The 25,746-nt window shown below is 39.2% G+C and overlaps 1 protein-coding gene across 3 annotated transcripts in view; it reads left to right on the forward strand.

Annotated features, from left to right (window-relative positions):
- The window catches only part of crocc2 (ciliary rootlet coiled-coil, rootletin family member 2), a 117,912-nt gene that overhangs the window by 31,286 nt on the left and 60,880 nt on the right, over nt 1-25,746 (forward strand). For all 3 annotated transcript variants that reach the window (XM_073870142.1, XM_055213078.2, XM_073870143.1), the window contains 10 exons: nt 11,273-11,440; nt 11,594-11,677; nt 11,856-11,962; nt 15,423-15,567; nt 16,027-16,133; nt 16,647-16,853; nt 19,318-19,414; nt 19,580-19,669; nt 20,411-20,542; nt 23,421-23,620. In XM_073870142.1, the coding sequence (XP_073726243.1) occupies nt 11,273-11,440; nt 11,594-11,677; nt 11,856-11,962; nt 15,423-15,567; nt 16,027-16,133; nt 16,647-16,853; nt 19,318-19,414; nt 19,580-19,669; nt 20,411-20,542; nt 23,421-23,620 (1,337 nt within the window). The remainder of the gene's footprint in view (nt 1-11,272; nt 11,441-11,593; nt 11,678-11,855; nt 11,963-15,422; nt 15,568-16,026; nt 16,134-16,646; nt 16,854-19,317; nt 19,415-19,579; nt 19,670-20,410; nt 20,543-23,420; nt 23,621-25,746) is intronic.

Below are 25,746 nucleotides of genomic sequence, written 5' to 3' on the forward strand. Positions count from 1 at the left end.
GCGCTCAACAGCGACGACACTGTCTGATAACAGACTGAAACGACCTGCTCCCAGCACAACACAGACTCCAACACAAACTCCACGTATTGTGAAGAAAAAAAGTTATCTGCTGAAGCTTGTAAGGCCAAACTTGAATCGGATCAACTTCGGATTTAAAAAAAACACAGATTAACATTGGCAGGGCATTTGAATTATGGAGAATCCTCCGCTTTGTTTTGGGTATAAAAACGGATCCGGAGTTGGCTTTCATTCTTTTGGACAGGTAAGCTAACATTACGACAAAGCATGTCAAATATATTTCGATTATGTGCTTTAGTTTTGTAGATGTTGTTTCGGTTTGCTAGCCTTCGCTTTAGCGTGTGTTCGCCCAGCCGTCGCCGATCGATGACGTAAAACTGCGGACGCGTTTGTTTGCGTGTGTCCACTTTTTAAAAGTCTTTAAACTCGTACAGTCTGACATTGATGGAAACTGAGATAATACAGTGTGACATGGCCCTAACTACGATATTGATCTCACAGTGTGGCAAGCATCAAGCCTAAAGGACTATTTAAAATAGCACAGTGTATACCGGGCTTTACTGTTATACTGAAACTGTTCAGTGTAGTTCACTAACCGTTTTCGTTATCTTACCGTAAATTTACCTACGTAACACTACATTACATAGGCTAAATGCAGTCAATTAAACGTTGCAGTGGGAGTTTACCTGAGTTTCCAGCATGTTGTGTGATGCTTTCTCCGTTGTGTTACATCTCAGTCTGGCTGTCGCTTATGAGTTCGAGCACGCGCTTGTAAACTTATTGGTTGCAATCTGAAACATCACCACTAGAGGCCACTGTAAACTACATACAGCGCCTATAAGAAAGCGTGTTCGGAAGAGAGTAGGAAAAGGAAAAGAGAATCTGACCGCGTTTGGAACCGGACAAGAGTCCCACTCGGTCAGGGTTTTACTCTTTGGCGTGAGCTAAAAGACAGCACTGGATGGGATGCTGATCTGGCGATCTTGTTGATAGACTAGTAAGTAAATCTCTTATTTGTTAACTTGTTTGCGGTCTATGTTGTATGTTGTTGCGCTTGCTTGTAGTATGTCATGCGATTATCATGACAACAGTTGTCAATATCTCACATAATTATCAGGACATAAATAAGCCTTGAGGTTGTAAATAGTGTAAACATGCACAATTTGCAAACTATTATGATAAATAGCAATAATCATGTATAGTGACATTATAACGAACAACGTTGTGAAATAATGCAACGTACACAATTAACTTTGTCATGGCATTTTGTAATGTTTACTTGTGATTTAGCTGCAATCATGTAAAAACGTTATAAGCTAGCAAACCCGGTACTTTATTATTATATGCACTCTACACTTGGAATAAACTTCTTATTATCCTATTACCATCATCTGTAGTTTAGTAGACTATGCAGTAGCCTAATATTTATATGAAATTGTGAAACATTACCTGGTCATTATCTTCGGAGTACTAGAGTGGGAAATTACGACAGTTGCAAGTATTCTCCAGCGACTCTAGGGGTCGCTGTTTGACAAAAACGCCAAAAATGCATAGAGCGGCTTTAAGCAATTTTGAGCTTGGCATGGTTGTTGGTGCCAGACGGGCCGGTCTGCGTATTTCACAATCTGCTCAGTTACTGGGATTTTCACGCACAACCATTTCTAGGGTTTACAAAGAATGGTGTGAAAAGGGAAAAACTTCCAGTATGCGGCAGTCCTGCGGGCGAAAAAGCCTTGTTGATGCTAGAGGTCAGAGGAGAATGGGCCGACTGATTGAAGAGCTGATAGAAGAGCAACTTTGACTGAAATAACCACTTGTTACTACCAAGGTATGCAGCAAAGCATTTGTGAAGCCACAACACGCACAACCTTGAGGCGGATGGGCTACAACAGCAGAAGACCCCACCGGGTACCACTCATCTCCACTACAAATAGGAAAAAGAGGGTAAAATTTGCACAAGCTCACCAAAATCGGACAGTTGAAGACTAGAAAAATGTTGTCTGGTTTGATGAGTCTTGATTTCTGTTAAAACATTCAGATGGTAGAGTCAGAATTTGGCGTAAACAGAATGAGAACATGGATCCATCATGCCTTGTTACCACTGTGCAGGCTGCTGGTGGTGTAATGGTGTGGAGGATGTTTTCTTGGCACACTTTAGGCCCCTTAGTGCCAACTGGGCATCGTTTAAATGCCACGGCCTACCTGAGCATTGTTTCTGACCATCCTCTGATGGCTATTTGCAGCAGGATAATGCACCATGTCTCAAAGCTCGAATCATTTCAAATTAGTTTCTTGAACATGACAATGAGTTCACTGTACTAAAATGGCCCCCACAGTCACCAGATCTTAACCAAATAGAACATCTTTGGGATGTGGTGGAACGGGAGCTTCGTGCCCTGGATGTGCATCCCACAAATCTCCATCAACTGCAAGATGCTATCCTATCAATATGGGCCAACATTTCTAAAGAATGCTTTCAACACCTTGTTGAATCAATGCCACGTAGAATTTAGGCAGTTTTGATGGCGAAATGGGGTCAAACACAGTATTTGTATGGTGTTCCTAATAATCCTTTAGGTGAGTGTATGATGTAAACAATTTTTTTTATTCTGCTATAGATTAATCGTGATTAATCATTTTGCATCCCAATTTAGAATGGAGATAACCCAGGGTTAAGCACAGTGTGAATAGAGTTAATATTTCCAGTTCTGGTTAAATGTAAAAATGAAAATCAATAATCTCAATTAAGTAGGGTTCATCTTTTTAGATAATCTAGTGTGACAATTTACCCGCCGATGGGGCAAATTGTCACAAGTGAACATTCTCTATTCAACAGTCTAAAATTCCGTAATGAGATATGACTTCAGTTCCAACCCTGCTACATCACACCTGTCTGTAATTATCAAGCAACCCTCAACACTTTGATTAGCTGAAAGATAAAATCTGCAGGATGGTAGCTCACCAGGAGCAGGGTTGGAGACCCCTGGTATACAGCAACACAAATTAATCAAAAGATTTTTTTAGTGCTCTCTACTGGCTTACCGCTGTAATGACTTTGTTAACTAAATGGGGGAAGTTGTTAGCTTTTACATAAACTAGGGTGACCATATGTGCCATTCTTCCTGGACGCGTCCTGGCCAGGATTTCGATGCGTCTTCTGGAAGTCGTATTTGTTGACCACATACGCCATTCATTAAAAAACACAAGACATACAATTTTAGTTTCATTTTTACCTTAAAATGGAACGGTTGCTTTTCTGTAATAATAATCCTCTATGACATATGCGGTCGACAAATACGACTTACGGAAGATGGACCAAATCCTGGCCAGGATGCGTCCAGGTAGAATGGCACGTATGGTCACCTAAACCAAACTTGAATGGCAAATCTCTAAGGAACGTGTAGGAAAGCAAAGTTTGTAAGCAAGTTTTTGGCCAATTTTGATTGCGAATTTGCTGCACCGTGCACAAAAATAAAGTTTTGATATAATTACGATAGAAAATTTACAAAATATCTTCATGAAACATAATCTTTACATAATATACTAATGATTTTTTGGCATTTTTGGAAAATAATTTTAACCCATGCTATGTACTTTTTTGCTTTTTCTACAAATATACCTATGCAACTTACAACTGGTTTTGTGGTCCAGGGTCAAAATTGTGTCTACCGGTATGCATCAATATCAAATTTACTGTTTGAAAAATGAGTCTTTATTTACAGTAACTTAATAATGAATATTAACATTTATGCATCTTTGAATATGATTTGAAGAAGTGAAGGAGGGAGGGGATTTAAACATACGTCAGGTGCAGTCGATGAAACACTTCCATATAAAGTGTATCCTCGATCGCTTTTAGCTCCTCAAAAAGCCCCCCCACTCCTTGTTCCTCACCTCCTCACAGTGGAATTAAAGAATTATGATGTCCTACAAGATTTCAATCAGTTTCCAGGTCACAAGCGGGAGGACTGAGAAGCAAATTTCAAGGCCACTTGATGCAGTATTGTGAACGAACATGTGTTTGTGTTTGCATTTTGCATGTGCATATTGGCTGTGTCCCGTTTTTACCTCCCAATAGGACATCTCTACAGCAGCTGTGACTGTAGTCAAACAGTGCTCCATGGTGATAGTTTTAGTTTGTGCCTGGGGTTTGCAGTGGGGTCTCTGAGCTGGGGAGCTTCATAGCTCTCTGTTTCTTGGCCAGTATTGTTTTATTATTCACATTGGAGCTGCAAAAGCAACATTCACAATCAGCTGGACATCTTTCAGTGGGTCCGCACTCCACCAGGGACAGAGAAGAAGGGCACAAATAATGAGGACAGCTAGGCACAAAGGATATAGGTTTTTGTGTTGTGTGTATAGTATTTGTTTATGTATACAGTATGTGAATGTTTGTGTATGCATTGGTGAATTTAAATGTGTGTAGAATTCAAGTAAGCGTGTTTATTAATATAAAGTGTGTGTGTGGGGGGTATTTTGTGGTTTACGTGGACATGAATAGTGTATAATGACATGTTTATTATGCTATAAACATGGTTTACGGGGACACAGGAAGTGTAATAAGGAACATAATAAATGTACTTTGTTCATAGATTAAAGACTGCCAACAGGTTTTTGTGATGGTTGGGGTTAGGGACTGGGGTAAGTTGAGGAATAGAATATACAGTTTGTACAGTATAAAATGCATTCTGCCAACTTTGTGTGTATATATATATATATATATATATATAGAGAGAGAGAGAGAGAGAGAGAGAGAGAGAGAGAGAGAGAGAGAGAGAGAGAGAGAGAGAGAGAGAGAGAGAGAGGAATTGTATGTCCGCTCCAGCTGTGTTTGGGAATCTGACAGATTATTCACTACATTTATTCCTTTTATTAACCCTCTGGGTTAAGGCCAAGCCAGTAAGAAGCGCTCACAGCTGTAACCCCCTGCATGCCACAGCATATGGTTGACTCTGTTCTCTGAGCTTTGTTTACGGGTGAAATTGAAAGCACAAGATTTGGTCATTGCCTCTGGGTTTGGAATTGAAGTGAACATATTATTCATGTGCGGTATTTGAATGTGCTTGAATGTATTTTTTGTTTCTCAACCCTTGTGTATGTGTATAAACGTTTGTTAACGGGTGGAAGTGCTCTTCTTATTCACTCAACTCTGGTTAATGCACCCAGGGTGAAGAGTGCAGATTTATCTTTAACTGCACTGTAGTAATTGTGGCTGTTTATAAAAACAGACGGTTAACAGTAATAGCAAATCAGATTTGGAGGCCAGCTAGCTGACCAGCTAAACCAGTTCAGCATCAGTTTAGAAGACCTGATTAACCAACATGATCTCATGAGAATACGTGTGTATTTTTATGTTTCAGTGTGGTTGTACAATACATACATTTACTTACGTTTAAAACACACTGAAACGTACAATATCGACGTTTTGACATTAAGACCAAGTCCACAATCACTTTTTATATTGAAAATCAGTCAATTTGTGTGTTTTTCCCCCCAAATTAGTGACACCACTTATGAACTTGGCAATTAAAGAGTTAAAATCATGGAAATTTTGTAAACATTTGGTAAGTTTGATCAGTACTGAGGTTGATTAACAGATTTATGAAAAAAAATTGAAAAAAAATTAATTTGATAAAATTTTACTGCCGTTTGATTCCGTGGCCTTTTTTGTATACGAACAACCCGAAAGGGTAGTGAATGGGAACAACCCACAAGGGTTTAACAAGCTAAGATTATCTACACCTTAAAAATGCTGGGTTATTTTTGGGTTTGTCCCTTTTTGACTTAGCACTGGGTTGAAAATAACCCAGTTTTAAAAGTTTACTGTAGATCAGTCTAAACAAGATTCAGTAAATAAAAATCAGCAAAGGCTTTTTTTATTCGACATGTACAATACGTGGGACATTTCGCCTCATATGGGCCAACTTTAATATATTAGGTTTAATTCTATGCTACACTAGGTCTAATTGAATGCTAAAATAAAAAAAATGGACAAACCCAGTGTTGTTAAATTAACCCAGCAAATGTTTATATTTGTCCCAACAAAAGGGTTAACATAGCAAGCTGTGCAACATTAAAAATGGGGGGGTGGATCACACCAAACGCATTTATAGCAGTGGCAGGTGCCTTTTTTGAATGGTTTTCTATGGGCATTGAGCGTTATGCGTGCTGTTTATCCGCTCCAAGCGCCTCGTGTTTTGTCCGCCTCTCGCGCCACACGCTTTTGAAGGAGCGCTCTGGGTGGAAAAAGCAACAAATTAATTACAATCTAACTAGTGCTCCTGTATGGCTCTGTGGTAGAGTATTGCTTTAGCAGCGCAAAAGGTCATAGGTTTGAACCCATGGAACACACATACTGATAAAAAAAAAGAAAGGTATACTTTGTAATGCACTGTAAGTTGCTTTGGATAAAAGCATCTGTCAAATGCGTAAATGTAAACTAGTGATTGTATTATAGGGAATATTTATTGCTAATTTAAAAGATATATTTTGCTGATATGTTGCACCTTTTGTTGTAAATTGGTCTTTTGGGGTATCTTATTCGAATTAGTCAAGGGGGTTGTATGATTCTCCTATTCTGGAAGTTTGATCAATTGTGAATAATTACATCTAAACAAATGCATAGAGTTAAGTTAATTTGTTTCTTAAAGTATTTGTCAGTAGGCCTAATACAGTTATTTTGGGGGGAAATGTGAATAAATGCATTGCAGGCTGATTTAAGGTGTGCCCTTAAAATTTCTCCTAGTGCTCCTGAAATTTTCAGTCATAGTGCTCCTAGTAAAAAAAGTTAGTCTGGAGCCCTGCCTTAACTGCAATTTCTGATTATTTGTAAATATGCACAATAGACGGGTTCTTCTCTAGCAACATCTTTCAACACATAAACATGATCAGCAAAATGTATTCAGTTCTGCTATTTAATAAACCATAATTGCAATTGTATATGGTGATTAATATAAAGTATATGAAAATATTTTACCATTTAAGTGAATAATTGGTACAGAGTTGGAACCACAGAAAGTTTGATAGAAAATGAACATAACACATAATTCTAAATATATGTTTTCTTTCATATTAGAGGATCAATCCACCCTCATGACCACGTGGTAGGGAGGCCTGAATATTCTTGGCCCTTTTGCAAAGAGCTTTCAGTGGCCTTGAATGTTCTCTTGTTGGCAGATGAGATCAAAGAGCTGCCGTGCCTTGATGTATTGAGAAATATTTATCAAGCGAGACAATACAAGGAGTGGCACAAATCATAAATATTAAGAAATATAAAATTCTAACACGAAACACATTTTAGAGAGAGGGCAGCACAAGGCCTCTCTCTCCATAAAAATATACTGAATCTGAGGAGAGCATGAAAACGGGAAAACCATAAGGCAATATAAATCCAGACTTTTCAATATCTAGCATGTTGTCCATTATTGTAAAATGTCAGACTATAAATGAAAGACCAGCATTTGGGATGGGGCCTCTCTTACAACATGATTTTCTTGCTGAGGACTATAAAAAGTACAGATACACTGCTGTGTGATCAGTTGATGGACCAGGACGTGAGCTTTTAAATCTGCACTCTGTTTGTGTAAAAACCTATGTGATCCTTCTCTCAAAGACTTATTCTGTCATCTCTTTATTTGGTGTACTCTCATTCCAAACACTTTCTTCTTTGTAAAACTAAGGAAACATCTTCAGTTAGCATAAATTCAATAAAAAAAGATGAATGATCCATTAGGAAAAAAAATTCAGTATACTCTTGGATTATGGAGGACTAAGAGTCAAAAATTATAAATAAATAAATAAATAAATACATGTACAAAGAAATATATAAAACAAACATAAATAAATAAATAAATAAATACAAAAATAAATATGCAGAGCAATATAAAAAACAAACATAAATGAGTATTGCAACTTTGATTTCTTTATTTTTGTATTAAAATATTTTTAAAACATTTATTTATTTCTGTATTTTATTAAACATTTTTATTTATTCTTTTATTAATTTCCACATTTATGTATTTATTTATGTATTTATGTGAACATTTAATTATTTTTTACATTTATTTATTTATACATTTATTTATTTCCACGTTTATTTATTTATACATTTATTTATTTCCACATGTATTTATTTATACATGTATTTATTTCCACACGTATTTATTTTTACATTTCCGTGTCTAATATGTTAATGAGGAAGGGCATGTTTTCTTCAGCCATAGCAATGCACAGAGTGGCAATGCTACAGTAGTGTAGACACGTGTTCTGAGGCCACAACAGTCACATCTTTTGCTCTTACAAAATGGCATGCAAGGGAAGAGCGTGAACGTGATTTTGAGTGTAGTGCAAGTGAAATGAATGTTGAGAGAGGTGGGCGAAATGGCAAAAATCACAGTTTAAGTAATTTAATATCACTGTTTCTGTATGTAAGCATGCATATTCTTTACCCCAAGCATCGCGTTATAAACATCCATTCGGGATTCTTGCACACATTACAGAAACCGCATCTTTAACAGGTCTGGTAACAGACAGTGAGACATGATAGGGTGTGCTCGTGAAATAATCCAGTACACTGATAGATCATTGATAGAGCTTGATGTCGACAAGGTTTATGCACGATAAGGAGAAAAAACACCCGCACTTTCACTAATGCCCACAAGCATATTGAATATTGAGTTTGAAACACGACTAAAAATCACTTTAACATTCGCGTTTCATAATTTTGTATGAACAACGCATGATGTGATCATTCATATGCCTGAAATACTGTTCCGTCGTGGGCTCAGTCTCCTCTTCCAACGTGCCCCTTTCAAACACCAGCGCAAGTTGCAACACACAACCCATCCGGGCGGACACCTCTCTCCTATCAGCAGGCAATGGTCATTGCTTTCTGTCGATTACACATCATTATAAAGTTATGACAAAATGCAGGCTCTGTAGAAACTTTAATTCTGAACAGCAAGAGCAAATTTGTGTGTGGCTAACAACCATTTGAAAATTCATTGCTTACACACCACAGAGCCTCAGTGGCCTCTAGACACGTGTGACAGCATTCTCCCCAGGGACCAAAGCCAAGCCTGAGGCTGCAGATTGGCTGCAATATAAGAGAAATACCAGCTCTTGAATTTAATACCATCATAATGCAGGGTTTGTTTAGTGCTGCTAGAAAGAGGGATCCAATATCGACACATGTCATTGCATCATCCATCAGCCCTGCTTTTAAAGTACAGCTTTTACAAAAGATGTAGACCAACTTCTGTCTTTCTGATATTGCTGGGAAAGTTTCCTTCAGTAGCAAATCTGAAATCATTTTGTAGTAAGATGGTTAAGGTTAAGATTTGGATCGAAAAAGCTGGATTCTCTCTTTCGAAGTTGATGAGAAACGGTTTGGCATGCCGAGTCAATCAATACCATAACCATGTGTTAATATGGACCATGTTAATGATACGTATATTGTAAATCTTCTGTTTATTGCAGGAAAAGCTTTTTTATGAAATTATATACATTTAAGTTGTGCTGTAGCACATCTCATAAGTCCACCGGAATAAGCTTGTGTGTGTGATTTTTTTTACGTCTTTGCATCAAACACATTTAGTAAGCTTTTGTGTTGTAGCAACAAATTGCCTCTAATTGTGCCAAAATAGTTGCAAAGATACATAATCAATAGTGTAGTACAGCTGTTTCCAAAGGAGCCTTTAAACACAGCTGCTGCTGCACCCAATGCCCCCCAACTCCTGACCTCGCCCTCCCTCTCCCGCTCTCTTTCTTTTTGACTTTTCCTCCACCCATGTTTTTCATTTTCTGTTTCAGCTTTCAAAAGCTGTCACCTTAACAACAGTCTGTATAATAAGTCCCTGTTCTCTCATGAGCTCTGAACCCCAAAACCGCCCAGAGTCGGGTGCTAGTTTGCCCTACTTTGTAGTATACTGTATGAAATTAAAGCTTTCTCAATGACTGTAGAAAAATGTTTTATTAAGGTTTGGGAAGCCCTTGGCTGCAGTTGGAAACAGTGGGACTATTGTCCCTGCATCTTGTAAAGACTGGTGCTGTTAAGCTTAGTGGTACTTGTGAAGTGTTAGTATGCAAGTTCAATATTGGCTGTAAGTTGTTTGTATCTGTACATTTCTGTGTTTCTTTCTTTTGTGTGTGGTGGGGGTTAAAGGTGATTCTTACCATCCCTCTCTTTCTTTCTCTTTCTTGCTTAGTTTGAATCAGCTGAGACAGCATGTTATTCAGTTGAGAGGAAACATGTGTTTTTTGTTAGTAGGGACTGGGTGTCTGGCACCATGATATCCACTGGGGGTTAAAGAGGGATGGGAGGGGTTGGAATGGTAATGGGATGTTGAGATTGAAGATCCTGCAGGAGGATGGGAATAAAGGCAAAAAACACCACCATTGTGTAAGAAAATCTCTAGACATACTGTCCCAACTCTTTGTTACACATAAATACACACAACTAAAACTAAAACTACCTGCATGGCTGATCACCATGTTGAATTGCTTGGCAAACATCTTCACCTGTTTAACCAGCAGCACTTCTGACAAGAAAGTATTTTGTTTTTTATTTATTTATTGAACTGGGACCATGCCAAGTGTTATGCCAGAGATATCTGCAGTCCCTAGGCATGATGTTGTTTCACAAAATTACAGTACTTGAAAACACCATAATATACAAAGAGGAAAATACAAAAGAGAAAAGAAAATCATACGAAAATCATAGTTTCATCAGTTAGAATCACATACCCAATGACTATGTGACTAAGTGGCAGTGGCAGTTGACCAGCTTTACCATCTGAGTGGCTATGCTAGTCCACAGGCTACACCCGCACTAATGCAGGTATAATATATAAGTTCTGGGCTAAGATATAAGTTAGAGTAAAAAAGATACATACTGTACAGTCCTTAACCAATTTATTAGACCACCAACTTATTTAAGGTTTGCCCTAAAGCACTTTATTATTTTTTATTCAGATGCCCAATTACAGTTATTTACTTGCAGTCCTAATAGAAAAATGTTATGTTTGATTAATTTTTGGAGTTCTGAGAGAAATTTAATGTGCCAGTTAAAATACGCGAAATTCATTTGACATTCCTAACTCTTCACGATTCCAGATTGATAATAGAATATAGCACTGATTATTGTGAGGAAATTTTTCAATTGTTTTAATTTTTCTCACTTTTCAATGTATTATTTAATGACACTAAAACATATTACAGACTATGAATTGGCCACTGTGTGTATATTTTGTTGTAGCTGGAGCAGATGCTGTTGCAGCAGTCAGGAGATTCAGACCAGCAGAGCGTGTATGGTGCCGAGCAAGGCTGGCTAAAAGAAAACGGCAGATCTTACAAGTTGAAGCTGCAGGCCTATCAGGAGAGTCAACATAGGCAGGCCCAGCTAGTTCAGAAACTACAGGCTAAGGTCCACTGTTTGGTTTCATTTAACCTTTTACCATTTAAAGCTGGAGAATGATAAAGTTATTGGAATATTTGCAAAACTGTTTTGGCAAAGCTGGCAATGTGCACCATCCTACAGTACATTGCAGAAAAAACAAAAGTGTGTTTGTATCCACAGTTGCTCCAGTATAAGAAGAGATGTGGAACTCTAGAGCAGCAGGTGCTAGAGAAAACCTCTGAGTCGGAGAAACTAAGGCTTTCGGTATGTCCCATCGAACATATTCACAGTATTAAGAAGGAATTCATCTCTGCTTCACATAGAAGTTTCAAAGAAACAACACACGAAAGCATAGTTGGAGTTCTTTGATATAAGAAATCAACAGTATCTGCTCCTGTCTGAGGCATGTTGTGAGTAAAACAGTGTTTGTCTGTGTTCATAGTTGCAGTCTCACCTTGACTCTTCAGCACAGCGTCTACAGTGCTTTAAGGAGGAACACAACCTGGATGTCCAGAGTAAACTGGCCCTGCTGGAAGATGAGCAGAAACGGTGCGAACAAATGTGATACTGTATGTGCTTCTGAAATTGAGAGTTTAAGAGAAAATCACAGGCAGAAAGAGTGAAAAAGAGAAAAAAAACTATAAAAAGACAATCAGCCAAATAGTGCACTAAGGAGTTGCATTTTGGAATCAATAGGGAGTTGTACATTTTAGAAAATGAGAATGATAAACTTTGTTTTTAACTTGCTAGAGAGACACAGCTCTGCTCCATTTGTCCACTGATCAAAACAAGAGTAACAAGTCTCAGGAAGTCAGATAAAGAGCATTAAAAGGCTGAATGACTCTTAAAATATCCAAGGTGCCACTTTATTCCCCACAAGCCAACACTGGAACTAAACATGCTTTGAAAGAAGGGGGTGTCAAAAACAAATGGTTTTCAGTTTGTCAAAATTATCACAGGGTTACTCGCCATCTCAGCCAAAAAATTTTACGGCACTTCATACAAAGAGCCTGCCAACCTACTGTCCCAGATGCCAACCTTTAAGTCATGATTTACTGTGCCACTCGCGACTATTTGAAGTCCTGTAGTTACGGCACACTCTGGGCCACCTGGCTCACAATCTCATGTTCATTTTTAACCTTAGTGCCTCTGTCAAAGTTTGTACTACAGAGTAGGGGTGGAACAATACATGTATTCGTTTCGAACCGAATCGGTACGGGGGTCACGGTTCGGTGCATGAATTAAAACGGAGAATACACGGTATGAAAATTAAAAAAACTTGCGTGCAAAATAATTAATGTAATGCGGAACTACTGTTAGATACGCGGGTTCTTTATGGACAGCTAATCTGTTGCCCCGCTTTAGCTCTGAAGCTCTGATTGGCGCCGATGCATCCGAGCTCCGCCTATGTATGCGCTCTATCAGAGCCCGTCTACATTCTCTGGCACTCTGCAGTTTTTTGTCAGGTCGACGCCGGTCCAGTCAGTTAGTGAGCAGCGAATGGCAAGTGGTGTTCCACAAGAGTTAGACGCTCCGCCAGCCATCGCAAGTTTGGCAAAACTTCGGTTTTCCAGTCAGTTACAATAGCACAGGTGAGAGAGTGGTGGAAAAGACGAGGACAGTGCGTCGGCGTTGTTCAGCAGTTGTTAGGTATGTGAGTGGAAATACATCTAATCAGGGCTCTCAAGTCTCACGCATTCACCTTGACACACACGCATTTCAGTCAGTTCAAACACCACACTTTGTATTTCTCACGCTGAGAAGTAGGAGATAAATTGTCCTGCTATACACAACAGGCATACGCAGGGCAGTTCTGTCGAGTTCAGCTGCTTTCAGTTTTTTAAGCGTGCTCAACTTTACACAGCGCCATCAGCGTCAGAGTACCGCAAGAAATCTTGCGGAGGAGGCTGATTTCAAATCGCTCTCGCGTTACTCTGACGTCATCCACTTGTCGTTTCTTGCAGCGCCTCGTGAAGTCGTACACACCTATTAATTCATCCTACAAGCCTATGTTTTTGTTCTTTAGTACATTGATAATATGAAATAAAAATGTAATTTTAAAATGTATTTAGGTAACACTTGTAATACATTTGAACCCATTTTTGTATGAAAGATGAGTACAAGATTACTTAAAGTGGTATACATTTTTGAAATACGAGATAGTATGTTAAATGCATTTCAGTTCATATTCGTGACATCTCAAAATAACACTGATAAGGGCACCTATGTTTTTAAGATTAGCTTAAGTACTAAAAAAATGCCTTCTTCATTTTTGTTTTGCTTTTCCCTCCATTGTACCGAAAGTGAATCGAACCGTGGCGTCTGAACCGAGGTACGAACCGAACCGGGACTTCTGTGTACCGTTCCACCCCTACTACAGAGTGAACTTCATCCAATCATTTGTGGCTCTGCACACACTCTTAACACGGATTATTTAATTTTCTCTGTCAGAACTTCATGCTACACTGAGAATTAATGCTAAGCAATCTGCCTTAGGATTGAGTTTCCTACGGCATTTCCCATGGAGATTCCGGAAAATACATGGATGATGTGTCCCAGAATTTATCCCGGAATTGTTCGATTCTGGTTCATTCACACTGCCAGTGATTTTTCTGGAATCTGTGTAAAAATCCCATACAGACACGGGACGAGACAGGATATGTAATGTAATTGTAATCATGCACATTGTGGATTTCTCTCTTGAGAAGCCATGCTCATGCATTTTATTTCAATTCGTTCTTACTGCACACTGTTCCATTAAAGGCGGAGTCCATGATGTTTGAAAGCCAATGTTGATATTTGAAATCACCTAAACAAACACGCCCCTACCCCAATAGAATCTGGACCTTCTGTTGATAGTTCCGCCCCACACATACGCAACCCGGCATTTGATTTGATTGGCTATAAGTGTGTTTTGGTAGTCGCCCGTCTCCTTTTCCAAAGCGTTTTTCAAACATCGTGGACCCCGCCTTTAAGCTAGCGAACGATCTCAGCTTTAGTGTGGATAGTGACAAGCTCGTTTCTGCTTCATTCAAGTTTGCAAAATGTTTTCGTCATGAATGTTGATCTGCATTTAAAACCCCTATTCAAAGATTTGCACGGTAACTACAACCTCTTTCACACATAGCAAATGTAAACACATCCCATAGCTGATTCTGGGGTCCCTTCATAAAGGGGACCTAGTAACATTGGTGTAACATTTCCTCATGCGCAATTTATGATCTTATCATAAGCAAAAATGCACATGCATGGTTTCTTGAGAGATAAATTGCGCATAACAATAAGCAAATCCTGGGATCAATTCCAGGTCATGCTTGTGTTCACACAGAAGGCACTTTTATGGCAATTTTATGTCAGTTTTCTGAAATCAGCATGCTGTTTTGTCACAACCTGAAAATTTAAGTTAATACACAGATTAACCTGAAATAAACCTTGTACTTGTATCTAGCGTATACAATATATAAACCTATTTTGCAGCAACAAACCAGCTACCAGCTGTTCATACCAGCTTAGGGTGGTCAACCTGGTTTTTGGAATGTGCTAGCTGGTTGACCACCTTGAAAAAGAAGTTACCATTTAAGATAGATTTCCAGAAACTAATATTTAATGGCATCTTTCTCCCTCTCTGTTACTCACCACTTTGATAATCACTTTGTCCACCGGCCTCACTGCCTTACACTCTGGCGTCAATCGTAAATGGGTGGATTCTGCCATAAATTATGTAAATAACCCTGTAAATTATTCGACACGCAAATCTGGTGGAAATTAGGCTTAAACTGACATTGACTTTATAAAACTGTCAGGCACATTCCCTTCTAAGCGTGGCCGGCAACGCAGAGTGTGACATGGATTTTATGAGCTTGTAAACATAGCAGCAAATAGAGGCCACATAATGGAGAAACAGAGGGGGTGAGATCATGCGGGAAGTTTAGAAAGTAGATTTGGCCTGTGGATTAACAGATGGAGGTCATAGGCGACGTTCTCTGAAGTAGTGCCATTTATTTCACAGGTGTTCTGGTTTAAGCCAGGTCAACGCGCTGCTCCGAGAACAACTAGAACAAGCTAATGAAGGCAATCAGGCTTTGACAGAGAGCCTGCAGAAGGCACGAGAGGAGGCAGAGCAGAGGGACACGCGACTAAGGAGGGAACTTGAGGTGAGGGGGAAGGAAAAGGGAATGAGAGCAAAGGAAGGGGAGATCTACGGTGTATGTTTTTATCCAAATCCACAGTTTAAGGAAAATCTTTCCTTAATCCAACCCAATGAAACTCAACTCTGGAACTTGTGGAATTCCACCCTGGTGCCTGTTTTGTCAGTCTGGACACTGTCTTTGTTTTAAATCATTGTTGTGATTTTCTCAGTCGATTGGAAAAAAGAGTGAGAATTCATTGCTCTGCTGATATTACGGAGCTTGTGTAGTATTAAGTCGGACACAGTCAAGAAAAGTGTGTGAATGTACACCTACAAATTTATATGTAACCATGTGCTTGTAAATATGTATTTATGTATGTGCAGCTGTGTTTTGTAGCGTTTTTAACCTCATGCATTGCTGCCCTCTTTTCTTTACCTAACCTGCTGACCATATGATCATATGGTCATCCCATGTCTCTCCCAGATGAGTACCTCCCGAGTGGGCCGCGAGCAGGCCCGTGTGCGATCTCTCTGGCGGCAGGCTGCACTTCTGCGAAGTTCATTCACCCAGCTGCGGGCCTTTGCTGATAGGTGAGTTTAATGAGAGTGCAGCCAGAACTGGCAAAATGCGAAAGTCAGAGTAACATCATGACCCCATCCTTTCTAACCCACTGTCATTTATCCCTGGGCCAGGATCAAAGTAAAGTGGGTCACATGGGTCTCCCCTTAGCCTTTACCACATCCTACAGGGGAAAATGATGGTTAGATTGCCCCTTAGATTACCCTTAAACAATCCATCAGAGCCAGGCTTGATGAGGGCTCAGCCTGTGTAGATGCTGTGATCATTGTTGAGTAATTTGCTGTAATGTGAATTACTCAACACATGGACATCGGAAAAAATGTTCACGACCCTTACTCGGACACGACACTGTTCAAAGAGTTTATTCCCAGTTCACAAAATGTAGCTTTATAGTTTCAACCATCTGGCTTTTGTCAGTCACGAACAAAACATTTTCTTGGGATTGCTCTGAACCTAGAACATGCTTTTTGGTTATTTAAGGAAATTTCATTGCCCTCCTTGTAATTCTTGCTTTGTGCTTACAGGAATCTGTCAGACATGCGAGCAGAGTGTGCAGTGGCCGGCCGTCGTCTTCATATGGCCTGTGTGCATTTGGAGACTTGCATGAGCCAGCACAGTACCCCTGCTAATAACGAAGTATCTGCACTGGAGAGGGAGCTGAGAGACAAGCTTAAAGAGGCTATGCAGCTACAGGCCCGCTTTGATGCAGAAAAAGTCGAGCTTAGCTCCAGGTCTGTACAACATGTCTGTCTGTTTACACACATATGTCCCATTAATTTTTCATCTAAGTAATATATAAGTGTCATCATGCATGTTACAAAAATAATTACTATACGGTATTGGGGGCCAAGGTTAAATTTTGGCATTTCAAAGAATTTTGCAGTGTCACATACATCAGCACCTATCCCTAGATGAATACAATGCTTTGAACTTATTTTTGATGTCCTGAACTCACATCTCCTAGATGAATCATTGTGCATTGTCTTGAGTGTTGACACACAGGGAAGGTCAACATGAATTGCCTCATCTATCTAACTATATATATGGCACGCCAAAACTAGAAAGAGAGGGAGGGTGTCTTTATGTTTGCAGTTTGGTATTCACTGCATTTTTCTATTACTTGCATAATGTTTCAGTAGCCTCTGACATTTTCTTCTGTGATCGGATCCATGAATCTGACAGAGCAGTGTTTGGGTCTTCTGATGAATGGAGTCATTGCAGCTTCTCTCTCCTTGATCTTTTCATCAGTCACAGTTATAATGGAGAGAGCCATAATCCTTCTCTTATGTATTATATTAACTTTTAGTAGAGTTTCAGTGTGGAGTAAAGAAAAGGTAGATAAATGAGGATCGAATAAAGCACTGTGAGTGCACTAGTGTTCTTTTTTAAAAAAAAATCGTTTTTGCCAAAGGATAATTTCTTTCTTTTGAAATGAAACCTTCAAATGCCTACACTGTAAAAAAAGATTTGTTGGTTCAACTTAAAAAATTCAGTTACCTGGTTGCCTTAAAATCTCAACTTACATTCAACTTAAACATCTTAAACACACTTCTTTTGATCCCAGAATTTCTCTGAACTTTTAATTAAACTTTCAAATAACACCTATTTTAAACAGATGCATACATAGTATGATGAATATGTTAAAGAGCAACTATCATCCGATTTAGGATTTTACATTTCCTGTGTAAGTGTGTGTTAACGATATGCAAAAGGTATTCCAAAGTAAACAATGACGCAAGTTTTCGTTTCCAATGTAAATCTTTTTTCTTGGACTACAACACACGGATTGTAGGCAACACAGATTGTAGTTTGCTTCCTGGGCCGGTTAACGTGAACACGACGGTCATTTTCATAATTCCGCCCACTTCTGACATACAGCCTGTAAGTAGTCTATGTTTTCATATTTAAAGAATTTACTACTGTCTAAATCCAGTGCCGGCCCGAGCCTCTTAGGGGCCCAAAGCAGAATTTGTCTGGGGCCCCCCTCCCACCAATTTTTTTTTAATTAAAAAATAAAGAAATTACAATCATTTATAAAAAGAACAAAGTTGCACTTTAAGTAAGGTCTAAAATTAGCATTAGGTTCAGAAATCAAATCAAATGAATCATAACACTGTCTTTATTGTTTGAATTAAATATAATTATTATTTTTTAGAGCTACAGAAGTGATTTTCTCATTGCAATGACCTGGTTTCTGCCTAATCTATACATAAACCTAAGACATAAACAAATGTTTTATTGGAATAAGAGTACTGTGGAGATCATTTTGTTTATATGTGCTCTTTCAAGAACAGATGATGTTATGTTCGCTTGCTTTTTTTTGCTGAAACGCGTCTCCAAATGTGTGCACTACTGAGTGCACTTAAGCGCACGCGCACACACAGACGGAGGACAAATTACAAACATCGCAGAATAAAAACGTTAAGTTGTTTTTCAGTGCTCTATTCCTCAAATGTATGCTAATGGACTATGACACACAGTAGCGTAACTCTCTCTAAAGTATAAACATCAAGTGTTCTGATCTCTGAAAGGCATAGTGAGGATCACTTCTGACTGGAGCTGGACCGAACACATTTAACCACATGTGCGTCCAGAAACCTGCTCACTTTAGCGCCTTTTTGCAGGGTAAATTGTTTAAAATCACTTGAAATGTTAACATTTGCAAGCTTTTGAAACACGTGCAAATGATAAACTTTCCATATTAGTCCGCGAATCGCATGTGAGCCGAACTGTGGGTTCGATCACGGATCAACTGCGATCTTTCACACCACTAGCTGCTGCTGCACAAATTAAACATACTGTAAATAATCATGCAAACATACCTTTATCTTGCCCTTTTTCTCCTCCTCTGTCCTTTTCTTCTTTCTCTTTTCGGCAACAGAGGGATATATCCTTTTTTGGATGTTTTGGATGTATGATACATCCTTCAGCTTAACGTACTGGTAAGCTAGCCAATCGGGGACACATGGCTTTTCAGATTCATGAGCTTTGTAACAAATCAGAGCGTTAAAGGAATACAGGGATATCTGGAGCAACAAAAATGTACGATATGTGGAAATGAATGTGTTTTTGAACCATAAACCATGCAAACACATTGTACTATACCAAATACACAAAATAACAGTTTTTAGCAACAAAACAGTGCTCTTTAAAATGAATGCTTATTCTGACATATTTGTTCATATATATGTGCAGAATACTGGAACTTGGTGAAATGGTGAAGCAACTCAGAGCACAGAACAGTGAGAAGGAAGGGAATTTGAAAGCTCTGCAGCACAGTTTGGACATGAAGGTAAGCTCACTCATGAATAAAGCAGTGACACCGCAGAATCTGTACCTCAAAGGTGTAATATTAATAAAATCACACTCCGACTTTTTGTGTGGATGCATGTTTCATTTTTGGTGTATCATGGCTGTTTAAGAATTTGCTGTTTGATCTGAATGCTTTCCTGCACAGGAAAAAAGTTGGTGCCAGGACAGAACTGAGAGGGATGCCTTACACGGCAAGATTAACAGTTTGCAACTGATACTCCACAACATAAACAAGGTTTAGTGAACATGATTATGACATTTTAGCCTAGATGTACAGTACTTAACATGCTAAATAGTCCTCCCAAATTAAAATGAAGTTGTTTTAAACCTTTACAGGTATACTAAACATAATACAGTGTTGGACCTTTGAGCACATTACTGTACCTTAAGGATCTATTGATTGTTTTGTACCTCTAAAATTTAACTGGTACAAAATTCTTCTTTAAGGTACATTTCAATGAGTTGTATACTCATAAAGGTACAAAAATGAACCCTTGAGGGAACCACCCCAGTGGCAGAAAATATACAGTTTTGTACCTTTTTTGTACCTTTTTCCTGACAGTAGGGCAATATTATTAGTGAATAATAAAGCTATCAAATAAAGCTATTGTATGACTACAATTTTATATTACTTAAAATAACGTTGAATACTTTTATAATTTTGTTATGGTGTTGTTTTGTCCTTTTGTGAGTAGACAGAAGCTGGCACTGTAAACTGTAGCAAATGCCATATAACAATTCATTCAAATTGATTTCAATAGGTCTTAAATTGAGAGAGAAAAAAAACAATAAGTTATGTTACTGGCAACTTAAAATTAAGATGAGTACTAAACTAAACTAATAGTTATTAATGTTCTTAATAATATTAATGTAATAATATCAATATTAACTTACTTTAATAATTGTTTATATTGAAGATTTTTTTTTAATTGGTAAAATACTGTCATTGTCAACTCTTTCTCATATTCTCTGTTAGGTGGTTTGTGAAGAGAATTGCCCAGAGTCTGCAAAAGATGAGCAGGCTTCGCTTACTCTTTTCTCTTCTCAACGAGACAGTACTCTGATAGCTGTGCAAAAAGCCCTCTCACAGAAACAGGCACAAATTCAGGTTAGAAAATTCAGGATACACCATCCTGACACATTATTAGCTGTTATCACTCCCAAAGCATTTACATATTTTATAGATCAACTGTGTAATTCTATCTACATATGAAGAGTTTGGTTCCAAAACGCAATAAATCCATTTTGACTAATTTCAGTAAAAACATTTTTTCTATACCAAGAAAGCGTTAATATGAAAACCAATATTTTCTGTTACAAACTTTCACATAGCATCTTTAGGTTATAATAACATAAAAAATCTAATCCATAATTTGATTTTCAAAGTTTTAAAAAAAAACTTTTTAATATATTTTTTTCCGGCAAAATGAAATAAATCCATGACAAAATGCTATATATAAATCAATGTGCATTCATCTTTGCCATGTTATATTCATTTAGTTGACTAGTGGTATACACTGATTAAAAAACATTAATGGCATTAATCAAAACACTACGGTTTTGGTCCTTCTCGATTTTTGTTGACTTCGAGTAAAATAATGGAAAGTTTTTCATAAGATCCCCTGGGGTCAGTGTGTTAGCATGACAGAAGCTTGATGTTGTCGGGAGAACAAGCAACAGCCGTAATTTTTCCGTTGCCCGAGTGGCTTACGTTTCTTCTCCACTGCAGAAAACCACCACAGGTTTATACATTCCAACAATGGTATTATTTTGTTTTTGTTTGTTGATCACAAAGTCGATGAGGAAAATTAGGATTCTGTGTGTATTCAACGCGTCGCCATTGTTTGTTTACAATGCGTGGTGCGTGGATTGGTGCGATGTGATTTGTTGAGCGGATTTATTGCATTCTGCAGAGAAGGAGAACTGGCATTTATCGTGTTTTGGGAAAACATGGAGAAAGGATGACAGAATAACACAATACTGATTTTGGTGGTTATCGCGTTTTGGAACCAACCTCTTCATATGTTAAAAACACTTTCTCCTATCTTGGTCGGGTTTGAAGAGACGTGGGGCATATGTAGGTTAATTTCCTTTGAAAATAGCATAGCAACATTGGCTATCAGTGTTATCAACTCTTTTCTTTTTAGTAGTTTACCCCATTAATGGCGAATATACCCACACAGCAAAAGGACTCCGTGGCGGATCAGCCGCGGAGGTATCACGGCTTCCGGAACGGACCCGCGAAACGGACCTGGGTCGGCGTCCACTTGCGCGCAGTGACGGATCCGCAATGAAGGCGGATCGCGGACCCGCCGTGGCCTCGCGCTGCATCCGATCCGCATCCGTGGCGCAAATTGATTCATACATCCGCCGCGGACCCGCAACTGACTCATTAAAAGTCTGACTCAAGCTCCGGGACGAATCCGCAACGGATGCAGACCGGAGCTACTGACTTCGGAGCAGTTCTGTTACGGATCCGCCCCGGAGCTTATTGCTATCATGACCGGGTCCGTTTTGGACCCGTTTATCTCACTTTCAAATTCAAAACCCCTTCTGTTCTTACTGTAGGATAAAATAGGATAAACCAAACTAAAGGATAAAACCAAAACTATCACTAGGCCTGGCCACTGCAGCAATATAGAACCTTAAATCTGCATTGCCTTGTATTTTTAACCTAACAATATTGTAAATAGGCCTAACAGAAAAGTTTCACTAAAAGATATCAATTTAATGTACAAAAGTAATTACTACTCATTGGAAATATAAAATTGCCATTTACATTTATGGACAGTTATAGCATATTCTGTTTTTGTTAAAAAATATTCTTTTTCTGGTCAAAACCTAATTTAGTGCTTTATAGGCCCAGGTCAATGCAAACATAAAAATACTTGATCTATTAGGCTACAACTTCAATGAAATGCTGCACTATGCACAGCTAACACATCTGACAATGAATAACTGGAGAAAGACAAGTTGTTCAACAAAAAAGTTTTTTTTTTAATTATTAATCATTTCTCCCATTACACGTCTCCTCGTTGCCCGATCTGTTGCCAGGTTGAACACAGCACCTGTAATGAAACAGACAGATGTTTATGGTATGTAGCATCCAAAGTCAAGTATGCTTATCATAGTAACGCCACCGATTCACCGAATGAAGTACAGTTTTTTCACTAGAAATGTACTTGAGTAAATGTATCCTTAAAAATCACTTTAAAAGTACCCAAAACTGTAAATGGAATTCGTTACACACCTCTAGTTAAATCACAGACACTCAAAATAACAGACGAGAAGAATGTCTTTACCAACCACGCTCAAAATAAAAGACGAGAAGATTGTCTTTACCAACCACAGTCGCTCTGACTGACACCTGCATTCATTTATTGACCTAATTAGTCACTGATAAGGTCACATGGCATCTTGCAGTGTGACCGTGAGTCGGAACCGAGTCAAACAATGAGTAAATTGCCAAAGATTAATTTTCATTATAAAGAAGATGGCAGATACACTACACCAAAATTGCCAACATGTAAACTTAATAATGCACAGCTAGGGCTAAACCATTATCCACGAGTGAACATGCTAAAGTTTTCCTAATATCAACGTCATTCCAATCATTAGTATACAGGATTATTAAAAAACAATGTTTACTGGCACAATTATATCAATAAATCAATACTTACTCAAAGGGTTCAGCTGAACCGTGTCCCAGCAAGAAAGTCTCATTGACAGATGTGCATCGTTTAACCGTTCAGTAAAGGCGCGTCCGAGGATCCGACATGGGTCCGTTCAGGATCCGCTGTTTGACAGTAGAATTTACCGCGCTGCCGGAGGCGGAGCTGATCCTCTGCGCGGCTCCAAAACGAATGTGACAGTCACGCGGGTTTGGCGACTTCAACGCGGATCCGCATAGGAGCCTCCTGCTGTGTGGGTATGTTGATATTTACGATACAACTATACAATGAATGGCAATATCTGCGCACCTTAAGGATCTGCAGGCTCGTTCAGAGGCTTCCTTAGAGCAAGTTGCTTCCCTGCGAGGTCAGCTACACGTAGTAGAGGATGAACGCAGAAACCTGGAACAAAGAATCCAGGAGTTGGAGCAGGAGAACCAGCTTTTGGAGAGAGCTGAGGAGGAAAGCACCAGAGATACCCAGAAATACCGCATCTCACTAGGCAAAGTCACCAGGTAAAGTTTGGAAAAAAATTGCAGAAGTGTTGATGTAATTATTAAATGTGCTCCTGTATAGCTCAGTGGTAGAGCATTGCATTAGCATCGAAAAAGGTCAAGGGGTCATACACAGTATACCTTGTAATGCACTGTAAGGGATGCTTGGGATAAGCGTCTGCCAAATGCGTAAATGCAAATGTAATGTAAATGTGACCCTGCATGTGAAATCTAGACTAAACTTTCATAATCTAATTAGATTAGATCATCTTTTTAGGATAAAATGACTTTTAGTCGGTGACCGACCTATTGGGAGCTCACTAAAGAGACCTATTTGCTTCAAGAAACATCCAAAGAGCCAATGAATGTTGGCATGCAAATTATACTCGCCGTGCGAGTATGAATGAGAGGCAGGTGCAATGCATAATCAGCTTTTTTTCTTCAAAAACATGCAGCAAGCTGCTTGTGAGAAGCTTCCTCTATCTGGGAAAAGGACTACTTGCTTAGAAATTGTTGGAGTTAAAGCACTGTCAGCAGAGGCTCTGCAGTTTTATTCTCATTTTTATTTTGAGTATGTGCATTGCCGTTCCCCTGCGTGATTTATCCATCTTAGCACTAAAGAGCAGTTTCCCTAAAAGAGCTGCACGAGTTGAATTTGTGTCTTTTTAAAGACAACTGTTCTCTTGTGTACATGGTTGTATTGCGTCTGTTTAAAAATGTTGTATTGCCTGTATGTTTCTGGATGGGACCCGCGGATGGTCATGTTCATGGCGGTGTTCATGGAGGAGTCATGTTCCCATTGCGGGAATGTCTGTCTGTCGCTGCATTAGGGGGGGGGGGTCACTCTCTGATGCCGGCTCGGATGTGTTGCCGCCTTCGGGGCAGGTTGCACAGCCCGTGGCTGACCCAGAGATGATGGCTATGCTCGTTCGGGCAGAGATCAGCTTGGAGTGGACTCTACCTCCACCACGCGTACTGTCTCGCCTCGATGATCGGTTTCACCCACATTTTCAACAAAATAGCAGTTTCCCCTCCATCTCCAGGTCTCTAGTGTCATGGTCCCATTCTGGTTGCCCTCATGTTTTCCTCAGTTTTCACTCTCTGGACTACATTTCCCATCATCCCTCACTTTCCCTCACCTGGTCTTCATTTGTAATCATCACACCTGCCAGCAATCCTCATCACTCACCTATATATAATGTTAGTCTACCTTATGTTGTTGGTCATTGTTTTGTAGTTGCGTTTCTGTTGAAGTTTCTGTATCTAGTCACTGTGTATGTTTCAGTTTGTGTTAATTTCTTTTAAAGTATCATTACAGTTATTTCCTTCGTCATCATCTTGCCTTCCTCCAACACCACACCCTGACAGAATGACCAACCTAAACTGGATTCTCATCAGGTGAGCTGGAGGGATAACTCTATTAATAAATGCTTTGTTTGGGACTGGATCATGATCTTCAGACGATGGTTTCCCCCGATCAATGTGAAATCTCCTTTGTAGATTTCTTAAATTATGTTCTCCAATTAAACCGCTCTAACTTCGAGATTGATTGTTCCTGAGGACAGATTTAATGTTAATGATCCAGTCCCAAACCGAAGCCGCCCTCCAGTTCACCATAACCATGATCCAGAATCTTCCACCTCGTCTTACCTTCACAAGTGCCCGTTTGAAGACTCGCTTATCTGTTCCCCACAAGATGAAGACTTGCTCCTCTGTTCCCCGCGAGCCGAAGACTAGCTTATCTGTTCCCCGCGAGATGAAGACTTGCTCCTTTGTTTCCCGTGAGCTGAAGACTTACTCCTCTGTTCCCTGTGAGCCGAAGACTCGCTTCTCTGTTCCCCGCAAGAGGAAGACTCAACAAATGATATCTTGTCTGGAGGATACTTAGATGATGTCTGTACGGGCGGCCTGAATCCCAAGTCTGGTTGTGTATGGTTTCCTGTGAGGACTCTCAAGCCCATGAAACTGAATCACCTGGCTTACCTAGCTTTTAATGCACTGTAAGTCGCTTTGGATAAAAGCGTCTGCATGTTTTGGACTGTGGGAGTGAGCCCACAATGTCACAGAGAGAACATGCAAACTCCACACAGAAAGGTCTCCTAAACAAAGTCTTTGTCTGACTTAGCCCTTGCTTAAACCAGAGACCT

This window comes from Misgurnus anguillicaudatus, chromosome 8 (genome assembly GCF_027580225.2).
Source record: "Misgurnus anguillicaudatus chromosome 8, ASM2758022v2, whole genome shotgun sequence".
NCBI classification, from domain to species: Eukaryota; Metazoa; Chordata; class Actinopteri; order Cypriniformes; family Cobitidae; genus Misgurnus; species Misgurnus anguillicaudatus.